The sequence below is a fragment of the Notothenia rossii genome (assembly GCF_949606895.1).
Source record: "Notothenia rossii genome assembly, chromosome: 1".
Lineage (NCBI taxonomy): Eukaryota > Metazoa > Chordata > Actinopteri > Perciformes > Nototheniidae > Notothenia > Notothenia rossii.
In genome coordinates, this window is record NC_136912.1 from 59,082,644 (window position 1) to 59,095,384 (window position 12,741).

A 12,741-nucleotide genomic window follows, 5' to 3' on the forward strand; every position below is an offset into this window, starting at 1 on the left:
TCGCCACCATGGTTTGCTGTGCTGCCTGGGGATGCTCAAATCGCTCTGAGAAAGGAGTACGAATGTACGGTTTCCCCACTGACACAGAGCGGAGGAAAAAATGGCTGGCACAAGTCAGCAGGAGCAATTTCATGACCAACAGCAAAAAAAATATGTTAGGTTATTGTATACAAACAACTGCATTTGCACTTTTTCACAAAACGAAAACCACACCATTGGGAAAGCTTAATGTTTTGTTTAATACAAAAAAACAGGGAAAGGCTTGAAAAACACTGAGAGTTGAGACTCAGGGTGCAGGGTGAGGGTCTCAGTGCAGGTATTCAGGCTCCATTGAATCCCCCTCTGGTTCTTGTGCTGAAAGAGGGAGTAACAGACAGGAGACAGGGTTATACACACCTATATAGGACACCTATTGGATGGGAAATTGCCTTGGGAGATAAGGTGTGGTCTTTGTTCCCAACTGAAGTTATGGAACTTTATTATTTGTGAGTTTAACAAAGTATGACAAATGGCATCAGTAACAGATGTGATATGAATTTCTATAAAGTTGTCTCACTTTCTTGGTCATATTTTATATACAGTATATAATGAGTATAACATGTCCAGTAAGTATAAAGTGTTTCCTAATACTGTGTATTCAACCACTATGGTATAGTGTATGGTACTATGGTATGGTATCCTAGCTTAATCTGTTATCTGTAAACGTTCCCTAAATCTACTAATTTAGGGATAATCCACTGACATCCTTTAATACACATGTTAATTTGAATCAGATGTACTGATAATATCCACAATATAAATCTTTAAGCTTCTTCTTACCTTTAAAAGTCCGTCACGAACGGTCTATTATGCTGCAACTCTACAGCTCTGCTAGCCTTGGCGCTAACTTCCGGGGAACGATTGAGAGGCTCCACGATCCGCCATTGCTGTAAAAAAGTGGTCCATTGGAGTGAACGGAGATGACATAACTCTCAGTCTATAGAGCTCCTGCGGTCACGTGACTTTTGGTTATCAGCCACCATTTTGGCAGTAAACATGACGACCGGCGCCAGCGTTTTCCTACCGTGCGAGTATACATCTCATTTTAATTCAAGTGAAATTCGGCTTTATAGTACAAAATTAGAAAGATTAAATATAAGCAACCCATATAATGCACCCGGTGTGCTTTTCAAGAGCATAACCTCCTGCTCTGAAGACGATGTACCCGACTTGCGCTACGCGGACATCCACAGCTATCTTGTAAGCTTTCCATCAGTGTACTCAGGAGACTCCCTCAGAGCTTACAAAAGCTTGGAGGCTTACAAATGGTGTCAGTCCGGCTTCGTAAACAACATTCAACTGTGGAGTCTTACATCCAAAAACTTCGGCATCATCACTGCAAGGGTAAGTATTAAATTATTCCAGTTTGATAGGCAGTGTCACGTTAGCATTGTTTGTTTATTAGCTTGTCTAGCTACGGCAGTGTCACGTTAGCATGTTTGTTTATTAGCTTGGATAGCTACTGCAGTGCGTCTGAAACTAGTTTGTATTTTTGAACGTACTCAACCAAAGTGGCTGGCGTTTTTAACCTTTATTTATCTATTTTTGAATTTCATATATAGGTTAATCACTCCCAAAGGCTTAATGAAAGTCAACTAAAGCCATGGGTGGTGGTCAGGAACGACGGTGTTGTGCTGGGAGCCCACTGCAACTGCACAGCGGGACTCGGGGAGAGCTGCTCTCCCCGAGTCCCGAGGAATATTTTCAACACGGGTTTGTTTACCACTAGCTTGCTACAAGCTAACTGGCTAGGCTGCACCAGAGCCAGACTTGTTGAGTTAAAAAGGGACATCACAGAGTCCGTTAGCTATAATAACTGGGTGCTAGATTCTACTTCGGTAAAAATTAAACTGACCAGAAACTTTTTGTAGCATTGTACTGTATTCCTTCACCCACCTGATATGAAGTGATCACTGCATAAGCGAAAGCAAACGGCCGGGGGTTCCCATCTTTCAGTCTTGTTCAGACGGCTCCTGGCTCTTTTAATCGCTGCGATCCACTTTTCCCTCCTCTCCGCGTCTTTTGGAATGCGATAATAAGATACACCTTTCTTCTTCCCACGCCTATTTGTGCAACCTGGTGCACAGCAGTTATCCACCATCCTCGACAGTCTGCCAGTGCCTGCCAATGAATTTACTGACGCGATTACTGCCAAAATGGCTGCCCCCTTCGTTTCTCGTCACGTGACCAGCATATGTGACATCATCCGCAGGAGCTCTATACGGCGCTGGTCTCAGCTAAAGGTGGAACGGAGATTTGGTGCGTGGAGTTCAACTCTGAACCTATCTGGGGTCAGAGTTCAATTTCCCGCACCAAATCTCCATTTCACTTACATATGTACATACAAAATGTGTGCTTTTAAAATGTTATATTCAATATTGTCATTTTAAAAATTAAAAATGTATTCAATAATTTTTTTAGACGGAGCTCCATGGTGACTTGTGCTATTTTTAGAACATGCACGCGGGCGACCAATTTCCCCCCTGCGGGCGACAACGGCCCGTCTACACAACGGGCATCAAAACATCTTGAAGCTGGGCGTGTCTGAAGCTTGGCGATTTTTTGCGAGCAACGCGACCAACAACCAATCACATGAATCTCCCGCGCCCGACATACAAAGCAATAGCAATGTTAAAACGAAGTAAACTGGATATAAACTCTCCAAACAGTGAAAAACCTACCAGTTTCACCCACTGTCTCTGCCACCTCCCTCCATGCCTGGTTCCTCCGGTTTGTATCCCGGTAAATAGTTCTGGTCGTAAAGAACCGGGTGATTTGCTACCGTAATATCTCGTTTGGAATATGAGGAAATGAACTGCGGTCTGGCTCTCCCAGCTTGCACGCGGTTTGATTGGCTGCGCTTGCACTGGCGGGATTTGCATAAACTGGATTTGATTGGCTGATGCCAAGCATCGTGCCTGTAGTGTAGACGGGCCGTTACGGCCAACAGTGCCCGCGGGCACCGAGTTGGCTACCCCTGGTCTAAAGTGTACTTCACTCTGTTCTGAAAAAAGATCTGGAACAATTTAACATGGCAATCAATTGGGAGCTAGCTGGACTTTTTCTCTCTTCATGCCCTCAAGAGGCATTTTGTTTAATATCTTTTCTTATTTTATTTTATTTTTCCAACCTAGGAGAGGTTTTCCTACGTTTTTCATGAAGAAATATGTCTGAGGAGTGGAGGGTACGGGAATTATGGCAAGTTTAAAATATCTTTGGGGGAGAATTTTAAGCACTGCTGCACTCTGTTTTGAGATCAAAGCACTCTAGACTTAACGAGCTGCTCCATCCACTCCAATGTTAAAATCTGAAAAAGGCCTCTCTACCAAGCTCCAAACTACATTCAATATCTCAAAAAGTTTAAAAGATATCAAAAATCTGAATAGGAATTGAATAGCTGACGGTCTTGTGATCATTTGAAAGTTGGAATGAAGTGTCTAGCTGAAAGTATGAACATTTAATAACTCAAAAGTAGGTGGCGGTATATGCTCCAAATGGAAGCGATTCGCCATTAAAGAGAAGAAGAAAAAGAAAAAGAAGAAGAAGAAAAAGAAGAAGAAAAAGAAGAAGAAGAAGAAAAAAGAAAAGAAAAAGAAGAACAAGAACAAGAACATCTCCCTGCACAAACCCTTGTTCCAGGACAACCTTAACGATAAATCTCCGAAATATCGATAGGTAGGAGGGAGAAACGGACGGAGGAAGCCGGAAGAAGAAAGTGAAGTTGGAGACACGCTGCAGAAAGTTCAGAGAGAGTCGGAAATCATCGAAACATACAGAAATGGTAGCATTGGACTGGTTAGCATAAACTGTACATTGACTGTATCATCATGTCAACCAGCTCAGATGGGACCCAAAGAGCTGATATGGAATGGGAGGAAACCAAAGCTGTGAGGAAGAAAAGGGCTTTGAGGGAAAAAGTTAGCAGACCAAGAACACAAAGTTGGTCGGATTGGTCGAGTGGAGCAGGCTTAAACAAAAAACCAAAAGGCAGTCAAAATGGAAAACAAGCAATTTCGAATACAGAACTAGAGCAGGAGTGGAAAGTTATAATAGAATTCAACCGGGATGGTGGGCATTACCGATTCAACTGACAAAATCAATTGAGAAAGAAATGGGTAAAATCAAATTTGCCAAGTTTATGAACAACAAACGAGTTTTGATACAAGCAACCAGCAAGCAACAGCAGGGAAAAATACTTAAAATGACGACACTCAGTGGGGAAAAAATAAAGGCTCATATCCCAGGAGCAATGGCAATGTTGAGAGGAGTCATATCTGGAGTTCCACTTAATATGTCTATGGATGATGTTAAAAAGGAGATTAAAGGAGGAAAAGTTATTGAGGCAAACAGACTTATGAGCAAAAGAGATGGCACATTGAAGGAAACACTTTCAGTAGTTATTCAATTTGAGAAAAAATATACCGAAATCTGTGCAAATAGGATACATGAACTACAGTGTGAGGGAATTCATCCCAAAACCACTTAGATGCTATGCATGCCAAAGAATGGGACACACAGCAATGCAGTGTAAAGGAAAACTAAGGTGTGCGAGATGTGGAGGCCAACATGAGTATGGGAAATGTGAAAAAGAGGCAAAGATGAAATGCTGCAATTGTTGAGGAGAGCACAGTGCGGCGTTTGGTGGATGTGTAGTGCAGAGAGAAGCCAGAGAAGCTCAGAGGGTCAAAGTACTCAGTAAAGTCTCATATGCAGAAGCTCTAAAGAAGGTTAGGGAAACGGAAGCAAACAATCAGGCTTCTAGTGGAAGGGTTCAAAGAAACTTAGTACAGAGTGGTAGCAACCTTTCAGAAAGGCAGGTTACAAATCAAAGCCAAGTACCTGTGGAAATTAAAGAAGATGATAGCATTCTCGTGGTAAAGAAAGTCAACTTTATGACATTCATCTGCCATACCATTAATGTTGCAGCACAGATGAAGAAGAAAAGTGACAGAATCAAAACCATCGTGCAGGCAGCGGAGAAATTCCTTAACATTAGAGATATAAAAGCAGACCAGATACATGAATTACTAGCAACAAAAGATGTGGGAGAAACGGACAACCAGGATGAGGGTTAGCACGTTGTTAATGGTAATTCACATACTCCAGTGGAATGCTAGAAGCCTCATAGCTAATGGACAGGAGTTTAAAAAATATGTCTATGAGTTACAAACATTGCCAGATGTAATTTGTGTGCAAGAGTCTTGGTTAAAACCTCATCTAGACTTTATGATTCCAGGGTTCAGCTCTATCAGATATGATAGAGTTAGCAATCAAAATGGTGGAGGGTGTGTTACTTTCATAAAGGATGGGCTGGCCTATAGGGTAGTCCCATCCCCTGACGACAAGGAATGTGTCATAATAGAAATATGCAGCCCAAGGAAAGAAGGGAACATAAAGCTTATCAATTTCTATAACCTGTGTAAAAATCTGGACATTGAAACCTTACAGACAATAGCAGGGACGGCTCATAGAAGGGAAGTATGGTGTGGTGACTTTAATGCTCACAACAGCCTTTGGGGAAGCAGTCAAACAGACAGTAATGGGGATGTCGTAGAAGAAATGCTAGAGGAAAGATCACTGTTTTGCCTTAATGATGGACAAAAAACAAGAATAGACGTGAATAGGGGGACACAATCATGTTTGGACCTCACACTGGTGACGGATAGGTTAGTTAAATCATGTGAATGGTATGTTAAAAGTGATTCTACCATAGGAAGTGATCATTACCCAGTTTTCACAATCATCAATACAAAGGTATGTAGACAGGAAGGGAGTGTATTTACCAGGTGGTGCTTTGGTAAAGCTGACTGGGAAACATTTAGGCTTTACTGTAAGGAGTCAGCGCAATTGTTAACATTAGAAGGAAGTATAGAGGAGTGCTCAAATCAAGTCACAATGCACATTAAAGAAGCAGCAAATAAAACTATACCTAAAAGAACAACAGAGGGTAGGAAGAAAGTGGTTCCGTGGTGGAATGAGGAATGTAGCAGAGCTATTAAAGAACGAAACAAGGCATTTAGGTCTTTAAAGAAAAACTTGTCACAAGACAATATTTCAGATTATCAAAGGAAAAGGGCAGTAGCCCGTAAAACAGTAAAATACACAAAAAAGACGTCATGGAGAGAGTATTGTTCCACCATTGGAAGAGGAGTAAAGTTAGGGGATGTATGGTCGATGTTTAAACGGATGAATGGGAAAAGGAAGTCGGTTAAAATTCCCGCTTTGATTGATGGGGAGAAAGTGGCAGTGTCAAATGAAGAGAAGGCAGAATGTTTAGGTAGGGCATTTGATGCGGTGCATAGTGGGGAACACCTTGATGACAAACATAGACAGCAAAAAGAGTGTGTATTAAGAGAAAATGAAAATGTGAGGGAAAAGAGACGGGATGATAATTCAGCTCTTGATGTAGACTTCTCAATAGCAGAACTTAAAATAGCTTTGCAAGGTACAGGACACTCAGCACCAGGACAAGACCAGCTATGCTATGCCATGTTCCGGCAGCTACCAGAGGAAACATTCAAATTAGTCCTGAGACTATTTAATCAAATCTGGAGAAACGGAGTCTTACCAATGAGTTGGAAAACGGCAGTTATATTGCCATTTAATAAGCCAGGGAAGGATCCTGCTAATCCCAATAATTACAGACCCATAGCATTAACATCACACTTATGTAAATGGATGGAGAAGATGATAGTGCATAGACTATCACACGTCTTAGAACAGAGAGGGTTAATAAGTCATTTTCAGAGTGGTTTTCGTAAAGGAAGATCCACAATAGATGCTTTGATTAGAGTAAGCAATGAGGTGGAAAAGACAGTGAAAATGAAAGAGGTTATGGCAATAGTATATTTTGATATTGAAAAGGCTTATGATTCTATGTGGAGGGATGGGTTGCTCATCAAATTGAGTAGAATGGGTGTTGGAGGGAGAATGTATAACTGGATCATGGCTTTTTTATCAGACAGAACATTCAGAGTTAAAGTAGGGGCAGAGGTTTCAAAAGAGTGCAGTATAGAAAATGGTATTCCTCAAGGGAGTTCAATCAGCCCGATATTATTTAATGTTATGATAAATGACATTTTTAGTAATTTGGATGGATGCATAAAATCTGCACTATATGCAGATGACGGGGCCATATGGATACGGGGAAGAAATGTTCCATATGTGTTTGAAAAAATAGGGAAAGCTATAAAGAAAGTGGAGAAGTGGTCATACAACTGGGGTTTCAAGCTGTCAGCAAGCAAATCTTGCTTTATGACATTTACGAATAAACGCAAGATGGAGACTGAGAAGCTTACATTATATGGAAAGCCGATGAGTGAGGTCAATGAATTTAAATATCTGGGGCTATGGTTAGATAGTAAATGTACATGGAAAACTCATATTAAACATTTGGAAACAAAATCCAAAAAAGTGTTGAACCTATTAAGAGCAGTGGCTGGATGTGACTGGGGGGCAGACAAACAGGCATTAATCGACATCTATCGGGCAATTATGAGGACAACACTGGATTATGGGTGTTTAATATATGCAGCAGCAGCACAAACGTCATTACTAAAAATTGATAGGTTACAATATAAAGCGTTACGGTTGTGTATAGGTGCAATTAAGTCAACCCCTACTAATGCAATATTAGTTGAAGCAGGAGAGACTCCATTGGAGCTAAGAAGAGAGAAAATTGCTCTTGCTTATTGGGTCAGGTTAAAAGGAAGTGGGGAAGGAAATATCACAAACAAAATACTACAGGAGTGCTGGGAATATTCTAAGTTTCAGGGGCGTGGGTTTGGATGGACAAATAAAGAAAAAATAAGGACATACGGCATGCATGAGTTAGAGTTTTCACCATCAAATCCATTCAGTAGTGTACCCCCATGGCTCTTTCCAATAGTAAATATAGATGTGAGTATTGTAGAAAAGAAAAGAGAGTGGCAAATAAATGAAGTAGGACTCAAAACAAGTTTGTACCTCAGGAATAATTATCACAATTACCTCAAAATATATACAGATGGTTCTAAAAACAAAGAAGAGTGTGTCGGAATTGGTATATATATCCCAGAATTTAGTGTGTGTCAATATCAAAAAGAGCATCAGACCAACTTTCAGTGTATACAGCAGAAATGCTGGCAGTAGTAATAGGATTACAGTGGGTGGAAGAGGTCAGACCAGACAGGGTGGTGATATGCACAGATTCATTATCCAGTTTACAAAGCATACAGTCAACAACAACTGCCAGAGAAGACATACTCATAGAAATCAATCACAGCCTGTTAAGACTTCACAGAAGCGGCATAGATATGCAGTTCTGCTGGGTGCCTGCGCATGAGGGGGTGAAAGGGAACGAGTGTGCTGATAGATTAGCAAAAAGTGCACTACAAAAGGAAATCACATTACCAGTTCAACTTGGAAAAGGAGAAGGAAAAGCAGTTATTAAGAAGAAAGGGATGGAGATCTGGCAGAAAAGGTGGGAGAAAGACCAGAAAGGCAAAGAATACCATCAAGTGCAAAAGACAATTACAATTAATATTTATAAAGAAAGAAACAGAAGGGAGGAAGTAATGATAGCTAGGCTCAGACTAAATCACACTGCATTAAATGGTACGCTGTATGTCATGGGGAAAAGTGACAGTGACAAGTGTGGGAACTGTGGAGTTAGGGAAAATGTGGAACATATTTTATTACATTGTGTCACCTATAGAGTTGAAAGAGGGAAATTAAGGGATACAGTTTTAGAGGCAGAGAGGGAGTGGAATGTAGCGGGTATTCTGGGAACAGAAGGAGAAGGAGTAAGAGCTATCAGAAAAGCACTGTTCACCTTTTTGAGGGAAACTGGGATAGGGAAAATAATTTAACAGTAGACCATGGATGATTTGTTTTTTGTTTTGTTTTATTTATTTTATTTTATTTTATTTTATGGTTTTCTTTTTGATATGCTGGTTTATTAGAGGACTGACATGATGATACACACTCGTGTACAGTAGGTGGCGGTATGCAACCAAAAGCTGTTTGCGACCCGCCATTAAAAAAGAGAAGAAGAAGAAGAAGAAGAACCCTTGTTCCACACTCCCGTCAGGCGGTGGCAGTCTTGCCTCTGGGATGGTTTGTCAGACGTTAATAATTAATCATGAAGAAGACATAGTATCCGGCATTAACGTTGTATCCGGTTAAAAAGCTAACGTTACCCAGCATACAAAATGTTCAATTAACTGCTGAAAGCTTTACGATTGCTTGACATGTTCGACCCACTAGATCGATGCATAGAACAGTAGCCTGCAGTGTTATGGCCACTTTATTTTAGTAGTTGTCTCTACCCAGTCAACTATTTAGTTAGACCTGGCCGGGGCGGTTCATTGTTAGCCTAGCATTAGCCATGCTCTCAGACTCCGCTTTCGCTTGTCTTCTGGGTTGCGGCTTTCTTGCGACAGGGACCACAGCTACTAGCTAGCTAGACTAGCTAGCCATTTTCTCCCCCAGTATTAACGTTTTATGCGTTCTTTTATTTTTGTTTCAACGTTTCTCGGACCTTTAATTATCTGTCACATTCCGTTTAACAGCTGTGCAGAAACTGCACGCCGTTAAATTCGCTCTTTAGCTTAGTTGGCAAGATAGCCAACCGGCTAACTTTGAGGAAACGATTTATTTTCTTGATGACATTTCAATTCATGTTGACGTTGCCTTGACAAGGCCACTACACTCCAGAAACTCAAGGAAACCTGCATTTGACTGCTAGCGTTTGTACTTTTCAGTCAAGAGGTTTCATTTCGCTGGTTTGTGTTTTTTTTCATCTGCCACGATGGCTTCTTCCTCTGGAAACGACGACGACCTCACCATCCCCAGAGCAGCTATCAACAAGATGATCAAGGAAGTTCTCCCTAACGTCCGAGTGGCTAACGACGCCAGGGAGCTGGTGGTTAACTGCTGCACCGAGTTCATACACCTCATATCCTCAGAAGCCAATGAAATATGCAACAAGTCCGACAAGAAGACCATCTCTCCTGAGCATGTCATCAATGGTGAGTCCTGCTCTGTCTCTGCACATCAACATCTGTCTACTCTGTATTGATGGACACAAGAGGGTGTGCGTCTGTCTTGCATTTTAAACCACAGAGTAATCATTTCGCTTTCGTCTCGTTTTCACACCACAGCCCTAGAGAGCCTTGGTTTCGCATCATACATCACGGAGGTGAAGGACGTCCTGCAGGAGTGTAAAACTGTGGCTCTGAAGAGGAGGAAGGCCAGCTCTCGACTGGAGAACCTGGGGATCCCGGAGGAAGAGCTGCTCAGACAACAGCAGGAACTGTTTGCCAAGGTAGGATTCAAAGTCCATGCTGTGGATCTCCACTTTATTGTGCATGGTCCAATGTAGATCTGGGGTAGGAAATAAGTGTATGGTTTAATGCAATAGGTTATCAATGTTCAATATGTTTCAATGCCTGCAGTAACATTGATAACATGTGGTATATTGTAAGATTACTATCTTAGTGTGTAAGTCAAGAGGAAATGCATAAGACAGTATGTGATAAAAGCCAAACATATAGAGGTGTGGTCATATGCTGTCTTCTCATAATTGAGACACTTATCTATATTTTCAACTGAACATGTTGATGCATTATGGTAGGATATGTGCAGTCGCTCTTTTAGTGGCATATAGAAGTCCAGTCTTTAGGTGAGGTTCACCTTTCACAAGAAATGTAACAACATGTTAGGGTAATGTAAAGACATTTTTTTGTTTTTATATCTCCTGCGAGAAACGCTTAGCGAGACGAGGCCTGATGCTAAGGTTTGCATATTGTCATCAGCAAAGCTACTTTCCGTGCAACCCGTCCCCTCGCACAGCTGGTTGCTCTCTAATAAAATGGGAGAATATACACAATTCTACTTTGTGTATAATATAGGACTACACCAGCTTTTATTGAGGTATGAAGCTTTTGAATGACTGCCATCACTGTCAAATCTAATAAAAACAGTTCAACCAAAACTTTTATTTTAATGAAGTGGTTTGTCTGATTATTAAATGAGTAAGGACAGAAGTCACCCTAAAAACAACATTAATTGAATGTAACAAATAATTGCAAACAATAAAAAGGTGCAACATAAAGCTATACAAATAGTTTTTTGAAAAGCCTCACACCAACAAATACTGAAGGAAACAGAATATTTGGTTACATAAAATGTTGATAATGATTACATTACATTTATTTTTTAATACATTTATTTTTGGGATTTAACAAGTCATTGTAATGTTTGGATCATACGCGTCCTAAACTATTAAGTTAATAATATCCCCATTGTGATTCTTTGTTATCCCTTAATCACTCAGCAGTTTCCTCTTGTCTCATGCCTCTGTGCTCCTCAGGCGCGGCAGCAGCAGGCGGAGCTCGCCCAGCAGGAGTGGCTCCAGATGCAGCAGGCGGCTCAGCAGGCGCAGATGGCGGCTGCATCCGCCAGCGCCGCCCAGCAGGCCGGGTCATCTCAGGATGAAGACGATGAGGAAGACATGTGAACCCAGAACGCCGGTTTACACATCTGAACTCCTTCCTGGGACAGCGGCGGCACCCTAATCCCCCCCCCCCCCCCCCCCGGTGCTGTCGTCGGCAGAGACGTGAGGCGGTTCAGTCGCCGCTGTACACCAGTGCAACATGGATAATGCACATTGGAATGAACACTGAATAGAAAAATGAAGGGGGATTCCAAGATTGCCACACATTCAGTCAGACACCATGATGATTTGGACTGAGAGGCTGTGAATGAAGTGTTAAATCAGTCTCATCTTCCCTACTTTTTCCCTTCTTCTGTTTAATTATTTCTGGATATTATGTTGTGCGTTGTAGATTTCTGGATGTGTTGTGGAAACAGAAGGCAGACATTGCCTGGGATATGTCAGTGATTTTTGGTGATAATGCAGAAAAGTGTTTCTCTCCTTCAGGTACTGCAGCAGATAGCTTGATTATGTTATCAGTTGTACTTCACTTTTGGTGGTGTAGGAGAACTGCTTTTGAATGGTTTCAGAGCAGTGGATTTCTCCTATCATGTGGTTTGATGGTCACTTGGCAGAAAGTGTTTTCTTTACCCCCTTGTTGATACATTGGTTCAAAAGAGGTTCATTTGAGTGGTTGTGAATATAGGATTTCTTTTTGTTAAATAGAGAAAGGAAATTGTCATGGGTTAATTTTTAGGCCATTAAGATAACTTTATGTTGCTTTACTTTCTACCTTGAACCACCCACAGTATTGCTACATAGCTACACCTTTCAGAAACGGTATATTTTTGTCTCATAGAACCAAAGATAAACTAACAGCCGGAGGTAGTGTTTTTTTAAAGGTGTAGGTGCTACTGTGATTCTCCCTGCTGGCTCCAGGTCAGTATAAACAATGTTAAGGATGATTAACATATGACTCTGTAAGATGCTTTGATATCCAGGCTGAATTTGTTATTTCCCCTCTCCGGGTCCAGTATGAAACATTTGCATTGTGACTGGTCAATCCTCAGTGTAAAGACAAGTGACGTTGATGTGATACACATTCACTCACCTATGCTACAAAGTTGTATTCTTTAAGCAATAAAGGAATCACGTTTTATAGACAATTGTTTTGTGCTCTAATCATACGAAACCTTATCAAACCTCCCCCTCCCCTCTTTGCTCTCACTCTGGCTCCACAGAGGATCAGTGTGTGTGAGCAGGTAGACGAGCAGCAGAGCAGCTCT

At 41.3% G+C, this 12,741-nt stretch overlaps 1 protein-coding gene and 1 long non-coding RNA gene across 2 annotated transcripts; one reads left to right on the forward strand and one right to left on the reverse strand.

Moving 5' to 3' along the window:
* Positions 1-220: 220 nt before the first annotated feature.
* Positions 221-4,088, reverse strand: LOC307014387. The gene is made up of 2 exons (XR_013801213.1): positions 820-4,088; positions 221-354 (listed from the first exon to the last, which is right to left on the reverse strand). It is a non-coding gene; the product is annotated as an uncharacterized lncRNA (long non-coding RNA).
* A 5,069-nt stretch (positions 4,089-9,157) lies between these two features.
* Positions 9,158-12,621, forward strand: dr1 (down-regulator of transcription 1). The gene is made up of 3 exons (XM_079642237.1): positions 9,158-10,049; positions 10,182-10,345; positions 11,393-12,621. Exons 1-3 carry the CDS (start codon positions 9,830-9,832, stop codon positions 11,537-11,539), a joined length of 531 nt encoding a protein of 176 aa, XP_079498363.1. The 5' UTR covers positions 9,158-9,829; the 3' UTR covers positions 11,540-12,621.
* Positions 12,622-12,741: the final 120 nt, after the last annotated feature.

Coding starts and splice junctions, on each gene's coding strand:
- dr1 (XM_079642237.1), top strand. CDS start 9,830: ATGGCTTCTTCCTCTGGAAACGACGACGACCTCACCATCCCCAGAGCA. Junction 10,050..10,181: donor TCCTGAGCATGTCATCAATG/GTGAGTCCTGCT, acceptor TTCACACCACAG/CCCTAGAGAGCCTTGGTTTC. Junction 10,346..11,392: donor AGCAGGAACTGTTTGCCAAG/GTAGGATTCAAA, acceptor TGTGCTCCTCAG/GCGCGGCAGCAGCAGGCGGA.